Here is a 21,859-nt window from a genome sequence, read left to right as displayed (position 1 = left end):
GGGGGGCGCTCAGCCCCCACTGCCTCTTTCTCCTGGGGGGGCCAAAGCTTTCGCTCGAGGTTGTATCGCGATTGGTGTCGCCCGTCGTGGGGGGGGGGATAAAGTTTTTTGGTGGTTGTAGCTGGTTCTGACTCTTGCCGTGCCTTCCTGAGGTGGGGGAATCACACCATGGGGGGGGGGGGGGGGGCAATTATATTTTTGCTCATTTAATTTTTTTCCATAATTTATTTGTAGTTTTCCCGAGACAAAAACGAACTCAGAGTCATCTTTTACACTTACAAGGCTCAGAAAGAAAAGACGAAGGGGTTGGAGTGGGGATGGGGGGGGGGTGGGAAATAATGCCGGGGGGGGCGGGATGGAAAAAATGAGAGAAAAAGGAGGGGGGGGGGGGGAAGAGAAAAAGTTTTGGCAACGATCCACCAGCATTCAGGGGACAGGGACAGCTCAGCTCCTCGACATACAGCGGTAGCGCCCGCGCAAAGGGCATGCAGGAAAATCATCGTCATTAACCAAAAGTTAATTATCTCCCACCCCCCACCCCCCCACCCCCCCCCCCCCCCGTAGCCAAAAACCAGCCCCCAGCAACACGCGGTTTGAGGGGGGAAAACCCCCGGGAGGGGGGAGATGGGGGGTGAGGGGATGTGGGGTCCCCCCCGAGCGCAGTGGGGGGGTTGGGGTGGGGAGGCGCACCCCGTGTGCTCAGGGCGGGGGGGTGGCAGCGCAGCCTGTGCCCCCTAAGAGACCCGTTCTCTTAGTCTAAAGTGCTTCCGATGCTGCCTCAGCGCTGGCCGGGCCCCCCCGGGCCCCCCCAGCCCAGTTCCGTGGCACCTGCGTTCCCCCCACCCCGAGCCCCCGCTTGGCCAGAACCTACAGCACCAGCACCCACCTGCCTGCTGGGGGGACAAGGGGGTGCTGGGGGTGGGGGGCACCATCCCAAATGCACCCCCCCGTCCACCCCGCAGGGATCAGCCTCAGCCCCCCGTGGGCACCAACCTTGGGGGCTTTTGGAGGGGGGGAATGGGATTGTCCCCCCCCATCTTGCACACCCCCCCCCCACCTCGCTTACCCCCCATCTCACTCACCCCCCCAAGGCCGGGCCCCCCCGGGAATTCAAAAATAAAGAGCTCTCTCTATGTACAGGGACAGCGAAGCCCAACGCACAACAGCCACCAGCGACAGCGAAACGCCACAAGCACAGCGGGGGGGGCACGGCGACCCCCCCGCCACCCCCCCAGGCAGAGACGGGCAGACGGGGTGGGGGGGGGGGGTCAGACCATGGGGTGCCCCCCCAGCCCCCCCTGCCTGTGGCCGAGCGGCCGGGTTGGTTTTTGGGTGTGTTTGGTTGGGGTTTGGTATTTTTTGCCTTTTTTTTTGTTGTTGTTATCGTTATTTTGGCTTTTTTTTTGTGGTTTTGTTGTTGTTGTTTTCTGCAAACACAGGCACTGGAAGGGGGGGGGGGAACGGAGCAATTTTGAGGAGGTGGGGGGGGGACAGGCATGCGGACGCGCGTGCTTCGGCCTCTCCATCGCCGTCTCCGTCGCGCTGCAACGACAGCTCTGCCGCGACACCGGGGAGCGGGCAATGAGCACAACTGGGGCTCCCCGACCCCGCCAACCCCCCCGAGCCCCCCTCACCTTCACTGCAGCGGGGCCACGGGCGCCCCCGAGCCGTGGAAGTGGACGTTCTGCCACTTGCCGTCGCGGCGGTGCCAGACGCGCGTCTCCTCGGACTGGCTGGTGCGCGGGCGGCCCTGGGCGTCCAGGTACTGGGTGAGGCGGATGTAGGCGATGCAGGCGGCCTCCTCCCCGATGACGTGGACGTGGGGGTTCAGGATGGTCGTGTGGATCGGCTTGTTGTTCTTGGAGAGCACTGCGGGGGGACGGGGGGGTCAATGGTGGCGGGATGGATGGTCAAGCGGGTACCGCGGTGGGATGCTGGGAGGGGGGTGGGATGGATGGGCAGGACGTGCAGGCAGGGACGGGGAGAGATGGTGTCAGGATGGAGGGCTGAGCGGGTACCAGGATGGGGTGAGGGATGCGTGGGTACCAGGATGGGGTGAGGGATGCAGGGATGGATGGGTAGGATATGCAGGCACGGAGGGATGGGTGGGCAGGGATGGGCAGAGACGGTGTCAGGATGGAGGGTTGAGTGGGTACCGGGATGGGGATGGGGTGAGGGATGCAGGGATGGGTGGGCAGGGATGGGCAGAGACGGTGTCAGGATGGAGGGTTGAGTGGGTACCGGGATGGGGATGGGGTGAGGGATGCAGGGATGAATGGGCAGGATGTGCAGGCAGGGATGGGCAGAGATGGTGTCAGGATGGAGGGATGAGTGGGTACCAGGATGGGGTGAGGGATGCAGGGATGGGCAGAGATGGTGTCAGGATAGAGGGTTGAGTGGGTACCAGGATGGGGTGAGGGATGCAGGGATGGATGGGCAGGACGCACAGGCAGGGAGGGGCAGAGATGGTGTCAGGATGGGGATGGGGTGAGGGATGCAGGGATGGATGGGCAGGACGCACAGGCAGGGAGGGGCAGAGATGGTGTCAGGATGGAGGGATGAGTGGGTACCGGGATGGGGTGAGGGATGCAGGGATGGATGGGCAGGTGTGACGTGCAGGCAAGACAGGCGAGAAGAGACAGACACAGGCAGGGGATGTGGATGGGCAGGCAGGCAGCAGACAGGATGGATGGATGGATGGACGGACAAGCAGGCAGACAGGAGGGACGGACAGGAATGGATGGGTGGGCGGGGGGATGCAGGGAGGGAGGGGTGCATGGACAGGCAGGAGAGCAGCAGCTGGGGACAGGCAGAGGCACAGCAGGGGGTGGGTGGGCAGGAAAAGGGCAGGTGGGGGGACAGGGTGGGCAAGCAGGCAGGGATGGGATGGGCAGATGACCGGACAGACAGGCAGGTAGGACAGAGGGACGGGCAGGATGGGGTGCACAGCGAAACAGGCGGGCAGGGCGGGCAGGAGAGGGGTGAGCGGGACAGGACGGACTGGGCCGAACGGGCAGGACCGGCACTCACAGTTCTCAAAGTAGAAGCGGTGGAAGTCCATCCCCTCCACCAGGTTTCCCAGGGCCTCGGGCTCGAAGGACGTGAGTCCCGGGTCGCAGATCTTCCTGCAGGGGGCGGGTGAGCGGCGGCCACGCCCTTCCGGCCACACCCAACCACACCCTGTACCACCCAACCACACCCTGCCCTACCCAACCACACCCTGCCCTACCCAACCATACCCAGCCCCACTCAACCACACCCAACCACACCCAGCCCCACCCAACCACACCCATCCCCGCCCGGCCCCGCCCCACTCACGCGTAGGCCTCGAAATCACCGTTGTTGACGGCCTCGATCAGCTGCTCCGTGATCTTGATGATCTCCTGCTTGCGGGCTGGGGGGACAGTGTCACCGCCCTGTCACCTCCCTGTCACCTCCCTGTCACCTCCCTGTCACCTCCCTGTCACCGCCCTGTCACCGCCCTGTCACCGCCCTGGCCCTGGCCCTGCGCTGGGGCCCCTGGGCGGGTGGACAGTGGTGGGGGGAGAGGGACAGACAGATGCCAAGGAGCAGGTGGGGTATTTGGGACGTGGGGACATGGAGAAGGGACACGTGGAGACAGAAGGACTGTGGGGCCAGGCACAGTGTCCCCGCAGCTCTGCCACACTGGTAGCAGTGTCCCCATGGCCCAGTGCCCTCTTAATATGTCCCAGTGCATCCCAGTGTTACCCCTGCATGTCCCAGTATAGCCCAGTACCATTCCAGTGCATCCTAATACATCCAGTTCCACATCAGTGCATCCCAGTGCCATCCCAGTGCATCCCAGTGCCACATCAGTGCATGCCAGTTCTATCCCAGTACATCCCAGGACCTTCTCAGTACATCCCAGTGCACCCCGATGCATCCCAGCTCCAAACCATTGCATCCCAGCTCCATCCCAGCAGCCTCCCAGTGCCATTCCAGTGCCATTCCAGTGCCATTCCAGTGCATCCCAGCTCCATCCCAGCAGCCTCCCAGTGCCATTCCAGTGCATCCCAGCTCCATTCCAGCAGCCTCCCCGCTCCATCCCAGCAGCCTCCCAGTGCCATTCCAGTGCCATTCCAGTGCCATTCCAGTGCATCCCAGCTCCATTCCAGCAGCCTCCCAGCTCCATCCCAGCAGCCTCCCAGTGCCATTCCAGTGCCATTCCAGTGCATCCCAGCTCCATCCCAGCAGCCTCCCAGTGCCATTCCAGTGCATCCCAGCTCCATCCCAGCAGCCTCCCAGTGCCATCCCAGTGCATCCCAGCAGCCTCCCAGTGCCCTCCCAGTGTATCCCAGCTCCCTCCCAGTGCATCGCAGCTTCATCCCAGTGCATTCCGCCTCCCTCCCAGTGCATCCCAGTGCCAGCCCCCCCGTGGCCCCGTCACCTTTGGTGTCCTCGTCCTCGATGGTGGTGTTGGTGCTATCAGACGATTCCTGCCAGCGGGACAGCACCAGATGGGGACACAAACAGAGTGGGTCAGAATTGGACCCGGGGGGGTCGGGGGGGACAGGGGGACGAGCCCTGGGGGGGCTCAGCAGGATTCTTGGAGGGGGGTGGGGACAGACACCCCCCCACTGTCACCGCGTCCCGTGCGCGCTCCTGGTCCTCGCCAGCACGTCAGCCCCCCCGCCCGCGCCATGGCTGATGCTGGGGGGGAGGATGGAGGCGGAAAGGGGGGGGGGGCCTGAATGACCCCAGGGGGGCCCTGAGCGACCCCCGGGGGGACCACGACCGCGGCGAGAGGGGAAGAGAGAAGCAGCGGTACCTTGGTGCCGTCCGCGGGGTTATGAATTACGGTAGTTTGAGGCTCCTAAGGGAGAGAGACAGCGGGGGGGGGGGGGCGGGGGGAAAGCGAGAGCCCGGGGGGGTCACACAACGGATTTGGGGGGGACGACGGAGCGAGCGACACGTGGACGGGGGCGAAGAGAGACCCAGACCGGGTGTGGGGGGCACAGGGGGGGAGAGAAGCAGAGAGTCGTTAGTGCAGCGCCAGGTTAATGGTTTAATTAACAGAGAGACAGGGGGCTGGGGGGGGACGCAGCGGGGACCCCGGGACGGCCAGGAGGAGCCGGGCGGGTCATGGGGGCAGCACCGTGCCCAGTTCTGTACTGGTCATACTGGTCCAGCAGCCCTGTGCCTGTATCCATACTGGCTGGTACTGGTCGGGCATCCCTGTGCCTGGATCTCTACTGGTTGTACTGGCCGTACTGGTCAAGCATCCTTGTATCCCGTACTGGGTGTACTGGTCCAGCGTCCCCATGCCTGGATCTGTACTGACTGTACTGGTCATACTGGTCCAGCATCCCTGTGCCTGGATCCTCATTGGCTGTACTGGTCATACTGGTCCAGCATCCCCGTGCCTGGATCCACACTGGCTGTACTGGTCCAGCATCCCTGTGCCTGGATCTGTACTGGCTGTACTGGTCATACTGGTCCAGCATCCCCATCCCTGGATCCACACTGGCTGTACTGGTTGGGCATCCCTGTGCCTGGATCTGTACTGGTTGTACTGGCCGTACTGGGCATGGGGCTCCGTGCCCGAATCCGCACTGGCTGTACTGGTCATACTGGTCCAGCATCCCCAGCCTGTATCCTGAACTGGTTGTACTGGTCAGGACCCCCATCCTGCACCCCCGTGCCCGGCAGCGCCCCCTGCCTGTCCCCACACGTACCTCATGTTGGTGTCACCGGCAGCGTCCACCTTGTCACCCCACGCTCACCCACCTCATTGTCCCCATGGTGGGGGTGTCCCCAGGGTCACATCCTGCACCCACATCATTGTCCCCATGGTGGGGGTGTCCCCACGGTGGGGGTGTCCCCAGGGTCACATCCTGTACCCACCTCATTGTCCCCATGGCGGGGGTGTCCCCAGGGTCACATCCTGCACCCACATCATTGTCCCCTTGGTGGGGATGTCCCCATGGTCATGTCCTGCACTCACCTCATTGTCCCCAAGGTGGGGACGTCCCAAAGGTCACATCCTGCACCCACCTCATTGATCCCATGGTGGGGACGTCCCCATGGTCACATCCTGCACCCACCTCATTGTCCCCATGGTGGGGGTGTCCCCATGGTTGTGTCCTGCACCCACCTCGCTGGTCACATCACCAGAGCCCCCGTGCACATCTCCTGCACCCACCTTGTCCTCGGGGGGGGGACACACACCCCGGTTCCTGTGTCCTTCACACCCCCTCCATCTCTGTCTCTGTGACACCCCCGATCCCCAGTGACACCAGGGACTGCGGGACAGACAGACAGACGAGGCAGGGGGCGCATGGCGATGGATGGGATGGGCTGGTGGGATGGATCCGGACGCGGGGGGGACCCGGGGGGGGCACCTACCAGTGCAGTGGGCGGGAGCGTCCCCTTGGGGCTGGTGACACCGGCGCTGCCTTTGGTGCTGTTGGTCTGGGGCTGGGGTGGGACAAAGTGGGGGGGCTCAGCGATGTGGGGGGGGCTGTGACCCCCCCCCAATGCCCCCCCCCGGCCCCTCACCTTCACACCATCCGCCTTCTTGTTCAATAAGCTCTTAGCTGCTGCGGGGGGGGAGAGAGCGTCAGTCACTGTCCCCTCCCTTGGGGACAAGGGACACGTATGTGTGTCCCCACCCTGACCCCCACCCGACCCCCCACCCTGGTCTCCCTTTGGGTGCCAGTAGCACCCGGCACCCTGGTATTGGGGGGACACACCCTGGGAAGGGGTTGTCCCCATCCTGGGGGTGTCCCCGTCCTGGGGGGGTGTCCCCATCCTAGGGGGTTGTCCCCAAACTGGGAGGGGGGATCCCCATCCTGGGAGGGGGGATCCCCATCCTGGGGGTGTCCCCGTCCTGGGGGGGTGTCCCCCACCTTAGGGGGTTGTCCCCAAACTGGGAAGGGGGATCCCCATCCTGGGAGGGTGTCCCCATCCTAGGGGGTTGTCCCCAACCTGGGAGGGGGGATCCCCATCCTGGGGGGGTGTCCCCCATCTTAGGGGTTGTACACACATGAGCTGGGGGGGGGGTTCCCATCCTGGTGGCCCCCGCGGGGGGGGCCAGGGCTGGCTTACCTTGGAGAAATGCAGAGAGGAAAGCGAGAGAGAGAGGGGGGGGCGAGAGAGAAACGGAGAAAAAGGAGGAAAAAGGGAAAAACATAAAGAAAAACAAACATAAAGAAGATGAGTTGAGTCCGGGGGGGGGCGGCCCCTGTGCCCCCCCCGTGTCAGCCTGGAGGGGGACGAGGACGGGGGGGGTGGGGAGCGTCTGCCCCTCCTATCGTCACCTCTGGTGTGGGGGTCGGGGACATGGGGGGAAAAAGTGGCCGGGGGGGGGGCTGTGTCACCTCGAGCATCCTCGTCACTCTTCTGGGCTTGGGGACCCCCCCGTCGGCATCACGGGGTGGGGGGGGCTGTGTGGTGACAAATTGGGTGGCACAGAGCAGCACCCAGTGTGGGGGGGACAGGGGATGCCCCCATGTCCCCCCCCCCGCCAGACCCACGTCCCCACGGGGTCCCTGGCCGGGTGTCCCCAAGGGTCCCGGTCCCTCCTCCGGAAGCAGGCGGGCGCTGGGGGGGGGTTTAAACCAGAGCCAAATTGGGGGGGCCAGGGGTTGATCCCCGGTGGGGGGGGGGCAGCTGTACCCCTGGGGGGGGACACGGTTTAAAACCCGCCGAGTGTTTCGCGGCACCACGAACACCGGCTGCGGCGAGCAGAAGCCATGCGGGGGACACGGGGGGGGACACGGGGGGACATGCGGCCAGTCTGCCCCCCCCACCATGCACCGGTGTCCCCCCCTGTGTGCGTGGGGAGGGGGGAATTGCTGTGGGGTGGGAGCGGTGGGGGGGAGCACCCAAAAATGATTCTATATCCCCCCCCAGCTCTACATTGCGGGGGCCCCGTGGGGGTGTCCCCATGGTGTGTGTGTCCCCCCCCCGGGACAAACACCCAAGCAGCCCCATGGGGATGGGGGGGCGCCCTAAAATTATTATTAGTATCCCCCCCTCAGCCAGGTCCTCATTGCTGACCCAGGTGAGGGTCCCTGGGGGTGTCACCATGGTGTGTGTGTCCCCCCCCCGGGACAAACACCCAGGCAGCCCCATGGGGATGGGGGGGCACCCTAAAGTTATTATTATCCCCCCTGGCCAGTTTGTCATTGCTGACCCAGACAGGGGGTCCCTGGGGGTGTCACCATGGTGTGTGTGTCCCCCCCAGGGACAAGCGCCCAAACAGCCCCACAGGGGTGGGGGGACAAGTGCAAAAGACCCCCCAGGGGCAGCCTGGGGGGTGACAGCAGAGTGGGGACAGTGACATCTCATGGGGGGAAGTTGCAGGGGGACAATGCTGGGGGCCGGGGGACAATGCGGGGCGGGGGGGGGGGGGTTCATGCGTTGTGGGGGGCGCCATGCCGGGGGGGGCCATGCGTGCGCTGCCATTTCCGAGGAGGGGACCCCACAACCCGTCGGGGTGAGGAGGAGGATGGTGAGGACGGGCGGGGTGAAGGATTTGGGGGGGGACACACAGAAACCAAGCGGGGCCAAGGGGGGGGCGGGGGGGGGCCGGGGGGGGTCTACCTTGTTCCACCAGCCCCAGGGGGGCCCCGGCGGCGGCCGCCGAGATGGTCGGAGGCGCGGTGGTCTGCCGGCCCACTGCGCGCAGGGCCGGAGCGGGAGAGAGCAGAGAGAGGGAGCGGAGCTCCTGTTAGCGGGGGGCACGGGGGGGGCCGGGCTGCAGGACCCCCCGCTTTTCCACTGCCCCCCCAAATGCACTCTCGGGGTGCCCAGCGCTGCGGCCTCAGGGCTGCGCCTGTCCGGCCTGCGGGTGGCGCTGCGGTGCTGTCCCCCCCCCCTCCCCGCAACGTGTGTCACCCCCCCCTCGCCAGACGTGGGAGTTGGGGGGGACACACACACGGGACCGGGCACTACCTGCTGCTGCGTGCCTGGGGCGGGGGGGGCGGGTCCTGCGCCCCCCCTTGGCTAAAACGCCCCCGTCCTCGCCGACAGGGAAAAAAATTGGGGGGGGGGGGGGTTTAAAGTTGGGGGGGGAGAAAGAGAGAAAGACAGCGACAGAGAGAGGGGGAGGGGACAGCGGCCTCGGCGGGGGCTGCGGGTGGGGGGGCTGTGGGCCCCCCCTGGCCCCCCCGGCCAGCGGGGCCCCCCCCTTACCTGAGAAGTTCCTGGTGGCCAACATGGTGGTGAGGATGGCGCCCTGCAAGGGGGGGCAGGATCAGGCCCTGGGGGGGTCAGGGGGGGCAGGATGGGGGGGTAAGATGGGGGGGGGGCAGGATGGGATCTGGTGCATGGGGATGGGGAGGGGGGGCAGGATGGGGGGCAGAATGGGGGGGCAGAATGGGGGGGCAGGATTTGGGGCAGGATGGGGTCTGGTACATGGGGATGGGGATGGGGAGACAGGATGGGGGGGCAGGATGGTGCGGGGGGCAGGATGGGGTCTGGTGCATTGGGGATGGGGGGCAGGATGGGGAGGTAGGATGGGGTCTGGTGCATGGGGATGGGGAGGGGGGGCAGGATGGGGTCTGGTACTCAGTGGGGGGTGCTGTCCTGGGGGGACACACCAGGCAGGGTGGGGGCCACCCCCCCTCTTTAATCCCCCCCCCTCACCTTGAGCTTCCTCCGGGCGTTGAACTTTTTCAGACACTCGACCGTCTCCTGCCTGTGCATCATGGAGGCCACGGTGGAGCGTTGCTGGGGGGACAGGGGGGTCAGCGGTGGCCACCGGGCCATGGGGACATCCCGAGGGGACACTGGCGGTGGGGGGGGACATGGTACTTACGCAGACCCACGGGTGCTTGAGGGCTTCGTGGGCTGTGATGCGCTTGGCGGGGTTGATGGTCAGCATCTGGTTGATGAGGTTTTTCGCTTCGGGGGTCACTGTGTCCCACTCGGGCGAAGGGAACTGTGTTGGGGGGGGGACACACAATGGGGTGACACGTCCCCATGTGTCCTCAACCAACTACGGGAGACACAGCCCAATACAAACCCCAGGCTCCACCTGGTGGCGATTAACCAGAGTGGCCCTCAGTAGGTTTCAGAGTTAACAGGGCAGCTGGCTGCAGCGCAGCGGGGTGACATCTGGGGAGGGGGCAGCCCCACGGTGCCTGTGTCCCTCCACCTCCCCACATGTCCCCAGCCAGCAGAGACGTGGCCCAATGCCATCCTGCCTGGTGGCCCTCAGTAGGTTCCAGAGTTAACGGGCCGGGTACTCACGTCGTAGGCACCAGCCTTGATCTGTTGGTAGAGTTTGTGCTGGTCCTCGTCCCAGAAGGGCGGGTACCCAACCAGCAGGATGTACAGGATGACGCCTGGCGAGGGACAGCGGGGTCAGCGCCGGGGGGACATGGGGACCCACGGCCTCCCTGGGGCTCCCCCAGCCCAGGGACAGCGGGGGGGGCCCAAGCGTGTCCGAGGTGTCCCCAGGGTGGCTGGTCCCCGTGTCGTGGGAACAGAGTGGGACCAGGATGAAGGGGACAGGACCAGGATGGGGACAGGGTGGGACCAGCATGGGACTGGGGTGGGGATCAGGGAACTGGGATGGAGCCAGACAGGGATCAGCAGGGATCAGGGAGGGATCAAGCAGGGATGGGGCAGGGAGCAGGCAGGGATTGGCGGGGATCTGGTGGGGACTGGGCAGGGATCAGCAGCAACCAGGCAGGATGGGCAGGGATTGGGAAGGGATTGAGCAGGGATCGGGAAGGGATTGAGCAGGGATCGGGAAGGGGTCAGCAGGGATCAGTGGGAATCTGGCAGGGACCCTGTAGGGATCAGGGGGGATCTCTTACCACAGGCCCATATGTCCACGGGTTTCCCATAGGCCTCCTTGCGCAGAACCTCGGGCGAGAGGTACCCGGGCGTCCCCGCGAAGCCTGGACAGACACGGGTGAGAGAGACCGCGCGGGGACGGGGATGGGGACAGGGATGGGGATGGGGACGGGGATGAGGATGGGGACAGGGATGGGGACGGGGACAGGGATGGGGACGAGGATGAGGATGGGGACGGGGACATGGTGGGCACAGGGATGGGGACAGGGACAGGGACAGGGACAGAGACAGGGACGGGGACGGGGACGGGGACGGGGACGGGGATGAGGATGAGGATGGGGACATGGTGGGCACAGGGATGGGGACGAGGATGAGGATGGGGATGGGGACATGGTGGGCACAGGGATGGGGACAGAGACGGGGATGGGGACAGGGACAGGGACGGGGACAGGGACGGGGACAGGGATGGGGATGGGGACGAGGATGAGGATGGGGATGGGGACATGGTGGGCACAGGGATGGGGACGGGGACAGGGACGGGGACAGGGATGGGGACAGGGATGGGGACAGGGACAGGGATGAGGAGGAGGATGGGGATGGGGACATGGTGGGCACAGGGATGGGGACAGGGATGGGGATGGGGAAATGGCGGGCACAGGGATGGGGACAGGGACGGGGACATGGAGGGAATGGGGATGGGGACAGGGACAGGGATGAGGAAGAGGAATGGGGACAGTGACGGGGACACGGCGGGCACAGGGCGGGATGCGATGGGCATGGGGACACAGATGTGGCAGGAGTGAGGACACCAGGCAGGGATGTGGTGGGTGTGGGACAGGGACAGGACGCGGTGGGCAGGGGACGGGACGCAGGGGACGGGACGCGGTGTCGCTCACCGAACCAGGCCTGCTGGTCCCCCTGCACCTCGATGGCCAGCCCGAAGTCCGCCAGCTTCACCGCAGCGCCCTTGCACTTGCTGGCCAGGAGCAGGTTCTCGGGCTGGGGGGGGCAGGAGGGGACGGGGGGACAGGGACAGCGGGGGGCAGGGACAGGGGGTGAGGACACAGCGGAGGACACGGGGGGGGACAGAAGGGGCTTTGCAGCCGCTTGTAGCGTCCGCCATGGGGCGGGTCCTGCCCGTCTGCCGGCCCCGCTGCCCCCCAGCTGCAGCCCCCCCAGCCCCCACATCCCCTTGGTTCGTGTGTCCCCCCCCCACTGCACCCCAACACAGGGGGTGTCACAGTGAACACCCCACTTGGCACAGGAGGGGTTGTGACTGGGGTGGGGGGTCACACACACCCCCAGAAAGGGGAGGTGGCAGCTGGGGACCCCCCAGTGCCAGGGGGAGCTCAGTGACCCCCCCATGAGACCCAGAGCCTTGGGGACCCACCAAATCAGGGCCACCCCTCCCAAAGCTGTGGGAACCCCGAGATTTGGGGGGAGGGGGAACCCCCATTGCAGGAGACGGACAGAGGGACACGGGAGGGGGGACACACTCACCTTGAGGTCCCTGTGCACGACCCCCATTTGGTGACAGTGCAGCACGGCCTCCAGGATCTGCTGGATGCAGTGGCTGCAAATGGCAGGGGGAGGGGGGTCAGGGGCACGCTGCCCCCCCCCAAATATCCCACACCTGCCTGGGGACACCCCCCAAACCACCCCCTGTGCCCTCGGGGAGACCCTGCAAAAACATCTCATACTGCGGGGGGTAACTCAGCACCCCCCGCCCCGTGTCCCTGCCTGGGGGGGTCACCCTTGGTGGGGGTCACCCCTGGGCATGGAGCCATGGGGGTCACCCTAATGATGCTGCTGTGCCCCCCCCCGCCCCACCATGGGGACTCCCCCCGGCCCTGCTGCCGCCCGGACGCCGGGGTCCCCCAGACAGGACTGACGGGGTGGGGGGGACGGGGGGGTGCGGGGACGGCAGATGGAGACGAGACAAGAAAGAAAGAGGGAAGGAGCGGGGGGATGAGAGGCTGAAATGGGGGTGAAGTGGGGGGGCCCTGCCCGGCTGGGGGTGCTGGGGCATGGGGGGGGGTGTGGAAACTCCCTGCAAAGGGGGGGGGTGTGTGCAAAAAAAGGGATGGGGGGGCAGAAAAAGGCGGGAGCCCCACAGCGGGGTCCCGGGAAGCGGGATGCTCCGGCGGGTGGGAGCAGCGCGGGGGGGGACGCCATGGCCCCCCCGGCCCCCCCCGGTTATACTGACCTGCGGCTCCCTCTGCACAGGGGCAAAGTGATGGGTGGGAGAAACGCGTGCGCATAGCTCATGGACACAGTGACTGCAAAACAAAACGGGGGGCGGGGAATGGGGGGCGGGGGCGGGACGGGGGGGCGGGATGGGGGGCAAGGGGAAGAGGGGGTAAAGGGGGGGGCAGGATGGGGGGAAGGGGGGAGAAAGATGGGGATAAAGGGGTGAGGAGGCAGGATGGGGATAAGGGGGGGCAGGATGAGAGGGCAGAGAGGGATAAAGGCGGGGCAGAATGGGGACAAAAGGGTGGGGGAGCAGGGTGGGGGGGCAGGATGAGTATAATGGGGGGGGCAGGATGGGGAGAAGGGCGTGGGAAAGGGGGAGTCAGGATGTGGGGCAAGGAGGGATAAGGGGGGCAGGATGGGGATAAAGGTGGGGGCAGGATGGTGGGAATGGGATGGGGGGGCAGGATGGGGAGGAGGAGGGTGGGGGGATACAGGGGTGGGGGGGCAGGTTTGGGGGGCAGGAGGTAAAACACAGGGAAGGGGTTTGCAGGGGTCGGGGGGGCGGGCAGCGAGCAGAGGGGACAGCGGTGGGACAGACGGACACACAGCCGGACACACGGACACGCACAGAGCCCGAGCGACGCGTGATGGGAGACGGGGCGGGGGACGGGATGGGGGGGAAAGACGGAGGGGGGGGCGGGAGATGGGGGGGGACGGGGACAGGAGATGGGGGGGAACGAGAGAGGGGGAGAAACAATGTTGTGACAGCCCAGAGACCACGGGGACGGGGACACGGCGGCACACAGGGCGGGGGGGCCCTCGCCACCAGCCCCCCCAGCACATGTGATGGGAGCGCCGGGCCTCAGCGGGGGGGCGGGGGGACCCCATTGAGCACCCGGCAGCAGGATGGAGCTGGCGGGGGGTGATTTGGGGGGGCACCCCCCCCACCCACTGGGTGCCCCCCTGCCTGCCTTGCGGGAGCTGCCCCATCCCTACAGCCCCGGGGGGCACGGGGAGGAGGGGGGGTTGGGGGTGTCCGGGGGGGTTTTGGGGGGCGCGGGGCTCACCTGGCGTCGGCCTCGCTGTAGTACTCCCGCGCCACGATGTCCTCGAACAGCTCGCCCCCGGTCACCCTGCAACGCAGCGGCCACCGCGTCACCCCGGGGGGATGGGACACCCCCCGGGACACCCTGACCACCCCCCCGGGACCCCAACCCAGCCACACTCACAGGTCGAAGACGAGGTAATGGAACCCCTCCTCTGAGATGCTGTCGTGGAGCCGCACTGCGGGGACAGGACGGGGACAGGATGGGGACAGGACGGGGATAGGACAGGGACAGGATGGGCACAGGACGGGGACAGGACGGGGACAGGATGGGGACAGGACGGGGACAGGACGGGGACAGGATGGGCACAGGCTCAGCCTTGGCCCCAGGAGCCCACAGCCCCCGTGCAGCCACCACGAGTGACACACGCGTGTCCGTGTCACCCGCAGCCCCACACCTGCAGCTGGCACGTCCCCGGGGGGGCAGGACCCAGAGTGTCCCTGGCGGGGGGACACCCAGCAGGACCCCAAGGGTGGGACCCCAAATGTCCCCAGGGTGACACCCAGCGTGTCCCTGGGGAGAGAACACCCAGTAGGACCCCAAGGGTGGGCCACCCCCATGGTGGCACCCAGCGTGTCCCCAGGGTGACACCCAGCAGGACCCCAGGGCTGTGACCGCCCCTGCCTCCAGGTGGCCCCCAGCGTGTCCCCGGTGTCCCCGCGGTGCCGCGTCCCGGTGCCGCTCACCGATGTTCGAGTGCTTCAGCAGCCGGCAGATCCGCGCCTCCCGCTCCAGCTTCTGGTGGTCTGGGGACACAGGGTCAGCCGGGGCACCCCCGTGTCCCCCCGCCACACCCCGCCCCACACACCCCAAAGCAGGTCACCTGTCCCTGTCACCTGTCCAGCCCCATCCCTGTTCCTGTGTCTGTCCCTGTGCCCATCCCTGTGTCCATCCCTATCCCCATTCCTGTCCCCATCCCAGTTCCTGTCACCCTTCTGTGTCCCCATTCCTGTCCCTGTCTCTGTCCCCATCCCTGTTCCTGTCCCCATTCCTGTGTCCATCCCTATCCCCATTCCAGCTCCTGTCACTCTTCTGTGTCCCCATCCCTGTTCCTGTCATTGTCCCCATCCCTATTCCCATCCCAGCTCCTGTCACCCTTCTGTGTCCCCATCCCAGTCCCTGTCTCTGTCCCCATCCCAGTTCCTATCACCCTTCTGTGTCCCCATCCCTGGCTGAGGGTCCCGCAGGTGTCCGCCTGTGCTGGGGGTGGTGCAGGTGTGCACAGTGTGTGGGTGTGCAGGGGTGTGTGTTTGGAGCTGTGCAGTTGTCCATGTTGGGGTGTGTATGAGCATGTGCGGCTGTACCTGCGGGTGTGCGGGTGTGGCTGGATGTGGGGTTGGCCATGCACGTGTTGGGGCTGGAACCTGCGCCTGTCCTTGTGCACGTGTGTGCAAGTGTGCGGCTGTACCCGTGTGTGCAGCTGTACATCCATGCGCTGTACGTGTGTGTCCGTGGCCACACCTGTGTGTGCAGCTGTATCTGTGCATGTGTGTGTATGTGTGTGCAGCTGTACCTGTGCGTGCAGCTGTAACTGTGTGTGCGGGTGTATGTGTGTGCAGGTGTACCTGTGCGTGCGGGTGTATGTGTGTGCGGCTGTACCTGTGTTTGCCACTGTCCGAGCGCGCAGCTGTACCTCCATGTGTGGCTGTACCTGCGTGTGCGTGTGTACTGGGGTGTGCAGCTGTACCACGTGCATGGCTGTACCTGTGTGTGCCGCTGTCCCCGTGTGTGGCTGTATCGGGGTGTGCAGCTGCACCTGAGTGTGGTTGTACATGTGTACCTGTTGTTGCCACTGTATGAGTGTGTGGCTCTACCTGTGTGTGGTTGTACCCATGTGTGGCTGTACCTGTGCACAGGCTGTGCCCAGCCCCACTGTGCCACAGGCGGCCTTGGGGGGTGTCTGGGTGGGGACAGGCAGGGACAGACACACGGACGGGGTGTGCACCGTGTGCACCTGCTCACAGCCCCTGCACACACACGTGTGAACACACACGTGTGCGGCCATGATCACACACATTCAGGAACACCCCACGGCTCATGTGTGTGCACACCCCCGTGTACACATCATATACCTGTGCATACACACACACAGTTACACACACCCTGTGCACACGGTTACACACACAGGCTGTTCACACCTGCACACACTCTTACGCATCTGTGCGCACACACACATGCACAACTGCACACACACAGTGTCACACACACCTGTGTGCACACACGCTGTTCACACCTGCACACACTCTTACACACGTGTGCACACACACTGCTACACAAACACACCCCCTGTGCACACACAGTCACACACACTGCTCACACGTGTGCACACACACACATTTGCACACACACACACATGAACACACTGATACACACGTGTGCACACACAGCGCACACCTGTGTGCACACAGCGCACACATTCACACTGTTACACGCGCACATGCAGCTCACACCTGCACACACACCCCTCTGCGCACACACCCTGTGCACACACACACGCACATCTCACACCTGCGCACACAGTTACACACACACAGTTACACACACAGTTACACACACACACTCTGTTACACACACATGCAGTTACACACAGTTACACACATAGTTACACACAGTCACACACACTCACACACACACAGTTACACACACACTGTCACACACACACTGTCACACACACACACTGTCACGCACACGCTGTCACACACACACACACACACACTTACACACGCACAGTCACACAGAGTCACACACACAGTTACACACGCACTAGTTACACACACAGTCACACACACACTGTCACACACAGTTATACACGCACTAGTTACACACACACAGTCACACACATGCTGTCACACCCACAGTTACACATGCACTAGTTACACACGCACAGTCACACACACACAATCACACACACACAGTCACACACACAGTTACACACGCACAGTCACACACACACAATCACACACACACAGTCACACACACAGTTACACACACACAATCACACACACGCAGTCACACACACACAGTCACACACACACAGTCACACACACTGTCACACACACTCACACACTGTTACACACACACTGTCACACACACACACGCAGCTGCTGACACTCGTGTCCCCCGGGGACACCGCGGGGAGCTGTTCCGCCCCACAGGGCCGCCCGGGGCTGGGGGGGACATCAGGACCATCGCACGGGGCTCCGGGGGGGACAATACAGACCCACCCCCACCCAGCTGCCACCACGGCTGTCACAGGTGTCCCTGTCCCCAGGGTCACCCAACGTGGGGGCTGGGGGGCTCCTACCTCTGGCCGAGAGCTTTTTGGTGTTGATGATCTTGGCCGCGTACTCATGGCCGGTGCAGAGCTTGACGCAGCGCCGGACCACGGAGAAAGCGCCCCTGGGGGGGACACGGGCTCAGCGCCCCCCCGGCGCCCCCCCCGCCCCGGGCTCCCACCCGTGACTCAGCACCCCCACGCTGCGCCCGCCGTGACTCAGCACCGGGGGGTGAACCCCGACACCGGGGGGGCCCCGACGCCGCTCGGCCCCGCCCGGCCATGGGTGGGGGTGCTGGGGGGGACGGGCTGGGGGGTCTCGGTGGGGTGGGGGACGCCGGGCCCGGCATCGCGGGGGGGGTCGCGGGGAGGATGTGGCACCGGCAGCCCGTTGCCATGGGGACGGCGGGTGGCCCGCATGGCGGCGGTGGCCATGGTGGCGGCGGTGGCGGCTGTGGTCGCGGTGGCGGTGGTGACAGCGGCCGCGGGCACGGGGGCACTGCGAGCCAGCGGGGACAGGGACAGGGATGGCGATAGGGGTGGGGACAGGGATGGGGACAGGGGTGGGGACAGGGATGGGGACAGGACAGCGCGGCCATGCCCCCCGGGCAGTGCCACCCCCTCCAAGTGCCACCACCTCCTGCCCCCCTCCAAGGACCAACGTCCCCGCCCGTCCCCTGCCCGCCAGGGTCCCCAGGGCCAGCGGGTGTCCCCACTGTGCTCACCCACAGACACAGCCCCCCTGAGTGAGTCTGGGGACACGGTGGCACCCCGGCCCCCCCACGCCAAGTATCCCACAGGGGACACGTGTGCCATGGGACAACTGGGGACACGCTGTCCCCTGACCCCACGCCAGGTCCCCACATCCCGGGACACCGAGAGCCCGGTGCTGGCTGGGACGAGGGGGGCGTTGCCACTGCCTGGGGACAAGGGGGACCCCCCGGGGCCTGGCACCCCTGTCCCCTCCCCAGGGACAGGGGGACACGGTGAGTGGCAGCTCCTGGGGGAGGGATGACTGTCAGGGACCCCCCCAGCTGTGCCTCAGTTTCCCCAGCAGCTGGGGACAGATGTCCCCGGTGATCCCGGTGTGGACGAGGGGACACGCACGGTGATGGGGACACGGAGGGATGGGGGCGGGGGAACCACGTTGCCATGGCAACCGAGACGGGCTGGATTTTGGGGAAGGTGAGGAAATCGCCCCCGATGGCACCACGTTCCCCCCCACCCCGGTACCCCCAAAGGGACCATCCCCCCCTGCAAAATGTCACCCTGCTATGGGGGGGGTCCTTGGGAGCAAATGAGCCCCCCCCCAACCAAGCTCCTCCTCAGCTCCCCCCAAAACCCTCCCCGGGGGGGGCATGGATGTGGGGGTTCTGGGGGGACAGAAGGATGGGGGGGGCAGGGGGTCCATAGGGACTGGGGGGGTCCGGAAGGTCTGGTGTCTATAAGGACCAGCATGGGGGGGCGAGCAAATTTGGGGAGTTATATAAGGCCCAGAGGGGTCTAACGGGGGCTGGGGGGGGCATGGAGGATGAGGAGGGTCTATAAGGATCGGAGGGGACATATGGATGGGGGGGTCTATAGAGATGGGGGCTCTATAGAGATGGAGGGGCAGGCTGGGGAGATCGGGGGATCCATGGGGGGGGGGGGGCTGGAGGATGGTGGGTCTGTAAGGAGCAGGTGCCTATAGGGACCCAAGGACGGGCTGGAGGATGAGGGGGGTCTATAGGGCTGGGGGGCTACAAGGATTTGGGGGGGGGTGTCTGTGAGGATTGAGGGGGTCTGGGGGGGCTATAAGGGCTGCGGGGGGGTCTGGAGGGATGCGGGGTCTACAAGGACCAGGGGATCTGAAGAGACGGGGAGAGGTCTGTGAGGATGGGGGGCCATAGGAGGGAGGGGGGGGCTATAAGGACTGGGGGGGTCTATAGGGATGGGTGATGGGGGGATGTGGAGGGACTGGGGGGGTCTGGGCTGAGCAGGGCTCAGAGAAGGATGTGAGGGGGTGTCAGGAAAGATTGGGGGGGTCCATCAGGATGGGGGGTCCCCGGGGAACAAGGGGCTGCAGGGGCTGGGGCCGCGAATGGGGATGGGACCCAAAGGAACTGGGGGGCCCGGAGGGGCTGTAAGGCCCGGGGTCCCCGCGGCCGGGCGGGGGTGGCAGGACCACACCGGGGGGGGGGCAGGGCCAGTACCGGGGGAGGGCAGCACGGGGGGGGCGGCTGGGCCGGTCCCGGGGGGGGGGGGGGCCGGTCCCGGTGGGGCGGGGGGGCGGGGGGGGGATGCGTCACGTCTGCACCGAGCGGCGGCCGGAGCCCCGGGCAGCGCCCCCGCCCCCCCCGCTCCGGTGCCCGGTCCCCGGTACCGGCGGCCACTTACTTGCCGATCTCCTCGTAGAGCTGGTACTCGTCGGTGAAGCGGGTGCAGGGCACGGTGGTGGCCATGCTGCCGCCGCGCCGCAATGAGCCGCCCCGGCACCGGCTCCGCTCCGGCTCCGGCTCCGCCTGGCGCGGGGGGGCGGGAGGAGGCGCTGCCGGGGCCGGGGGAGGCACCGGCCGGGGGAGGCACCAGCCCGGGCCGCCCACCGCCCCCAACCCGCCCCCGGATGGGATCCCCCCCCCCCCTCCCCCGAGCTGCCCCCGCGCTGGGGACCCCCCCACGATCGCCCCCGGATCGCCGGACCCCGCGGGGATCCCCGTGTGCCCAGCCCCGGGTGTCCCCAAGGGCCCCATAACCAGACACCCCCTTTATCCCCAATTCCCCCTCCAGGTGGGGGGCACCCGCATCCCCCCGCGTTCCCCCCACCCCCAATATCCCCATATCCAGCCTCTCCCAGAGATGCCACATCCCCCTCAAAGGACCCCAAAAGTGCCCCCCCGATCCCCCTTCCACCCCGCAAGACCCCAATATCCAGACACCCCCTCGAGGACCCCACATCCGCCTCCTCACCCTCCCCCGAGGATGCCTCCTATACCCCCCCAATACGGAGCCACCCCCAATGTCACCCCAAACAACCCCTAAAGGCTCCGTTCCCCCCCAAGCAAAACACCCAGGAGGGGTCTGGGGGGGGCAAAGGGCACCTTGAACCCCCCAATACCAGAGGCTTGCTGGGTGGGGGCTGGTTTTATTGGGGTGGGGGGGCAGGTTTTATTTGGGGACACACACATGAGGCCGCCCTGAAGGCCACCAGGGCCTGGCTGGGGGACACCAGGGTCTTTCCCCCCAGCCCGTGGGGACACGTCACCCGTGGGGTGGGGGCTCGTGGGGGGTGGGTGCCCCCACCCCGGGGTGCGGGTGGGCGGCTGGCGGCTGGCGCTGCCGTTGCCATGGGGACCGTGGGCGGCCGTGGGGGGGCACCGCGCCGAGCCCGCTGCTATTTGTGCATCCACGGAGAAATTTCGGCACCCGGCGCGGGGGGAGACGGCGGGGGGGGGGGGGAACAGCGGGGTGAGACCCCGAGGTCAGCACCCCCAAAACTGCCATGCACCTGGGGCCCACCCCACCAAATCCACCCCCCCAGGATCCCATATCCACCCCTCAATGGACCCCTAAATCCAACCCCCCCTGGATCCCATATGCACACCCCAAAATCCACCCCCCTCCCGGGATCCCACATCCACCCCTCAATGAACCCCTAAATCCAACCCCCCCTGGATCCCATATGCGCACCACAAAATCCACCCCCCCGGGGACCTGATATCCACCCCTCCCATGAACCCCAAAATCGAGCCCCCCCGCTTGGGGACCCCATATCTCCCCCTGCAAAGGACCCAAAAATCCAGCCTCCCCCTGGGGAGCCCATATCTACCCCCCAATGGACCCCAGAATCCACCCCCCGCCACCACACAGGTGGGGTGGGGACACAAGGGCCACTCGCAGTTGTCCCCAGATGTCCCTGTCCCCAGTTCAAGCAGGGCGGTGGTGTTGGGGGGGTCGCGACACACGTGTCCCCCCCCAGATGGTGGCACCAAATCACTCGCAGCCCCCGCCCTCCAGAAACGTGTTTATTGCAAACCAAGGGGAAGGGGGGGACGGGGAAGGTGACAGCTGGGGACCCCCCCCGCGCACCCCAGTGGGAAACTGGGCCTGGGGGGGGCCCCGTGTCCCCCCTCCCAGACCCCAAAGTGCTGTGTAAGGGAAACCCAGATGTTTTGGGTACGGGGGGGGCTGGCGGCCGTGCCGGGGTCCCCCAGCCCATGGTGTTGTGACAGCCCCCCGAGGAAACGGGGAGCAAACCCCAGGGGGTCCTGCCCACCCCGACCCCCCCAGTGATGGGGTGAACTGGGAGAACCCCCTCATGGTGCTGGATGGGGTCTGGGGGATTTGGGGGTGCGTGGCAGGCAGGGCACAACATCCCTCCCCATGGCCCCCCATCCTCACGGCCTCACCCTGTGCTGGGGTGGGATCCGCACCCCCAAAAATGAACATCCTGGGATCCGCACCCCCAGAGACCCCCACAAATAACCATCCCGAGGCACCAGAAGCGATGGTCGTGTCACCCAACGAGCCGCGGCTGTTC

The 21,859-nt window shown here is 66.1% G+C and overlaps 1 protein-coding gene across 9 annotated transcripts; it reads right to left on the bottom strand.

Annotated features, from left to right (window-relative positions):
* Positions 1 to 1,079: 1,079 nt before the first annotated feature.
* CAMK2B (calcium/calmodulin dependent protein kinase II beta) lies at positions 1,080 to 19,865 on the bottom strand. 9 transcript variants are annotated; one of them, XM_071799309.1, is made up of 21 exons: positions 19,720 to 19,865; positions 17,374 to 17,468; positions 14,756 to 14,815; positions 14,193 to 14,247; positions 14,031 to 14,096; positions 12,271 to 12,343; positions 11,667 to 11,769; positions 10,791 to 10,874; positions 10,219 to 10,313; positions 9,785 to 9,907; positions 9,613 to 9,696; positions 9,160 to 9,202; positions 8,569 to 8,643; positions 6,520 to 6,560; positions 6,367 to 6,438; positions 4,790 to 4,834; positions 4,409 to 4,457; positions 3,319 to 3,394; positions 3,031 to 3,125; positions 1,635 to 1,869; positions 1,080 to 1,556 (listed from the first exon to the last, which is right to left on the bottom strand). In XM_071799309.1, exons 1-20 carry the CDS (start codon positions 19,782 to 19,784, stop codon positions 1,637 to 1,639), a joined length of 1,632 nt encoding a protein of 543 aa, XP_071655410.1. In that variant the 5' UTR covers positions 19,785 to 19,865; the 3' UTR covers positions 1,080 to 1,556; positions 1,635 to 1,636. The 9 variants fall into 9 exon arrangements, with proteins under 9 accessions (XP_071655410.1, XP_065712651.1, XP_071655411.1 ...); XM_065856579.2 differs by having other exon boundaries at positions 6,520 to 6,557; XM_071799310.1 differs by lacking the exon at positions 4,790 to 4,834.
* Positions 19,866 to 21,859: the final 1,994 nt, after the last annotated feature.

This window comes from Patagioenas fasciata, chromosome 26 (assembly GCF_037038585.1).
Source record: "Patagioenas fasciata isolate bPatFas1 chromosome 26, bPatFas1.hap1, whole genome shotgun sequence".
Lineage (NCBI taxonomy): Eukaryota > Metazoa > Chordata > Aves > Columbiformes > Columbidae > Patagioenas > Patagioenas fasciata.
The sequence above is the reverse complement of the archived record's forward strand: the minus strand, read 5'-3'. Positions and strand labels throughout refer to the sequence as shown.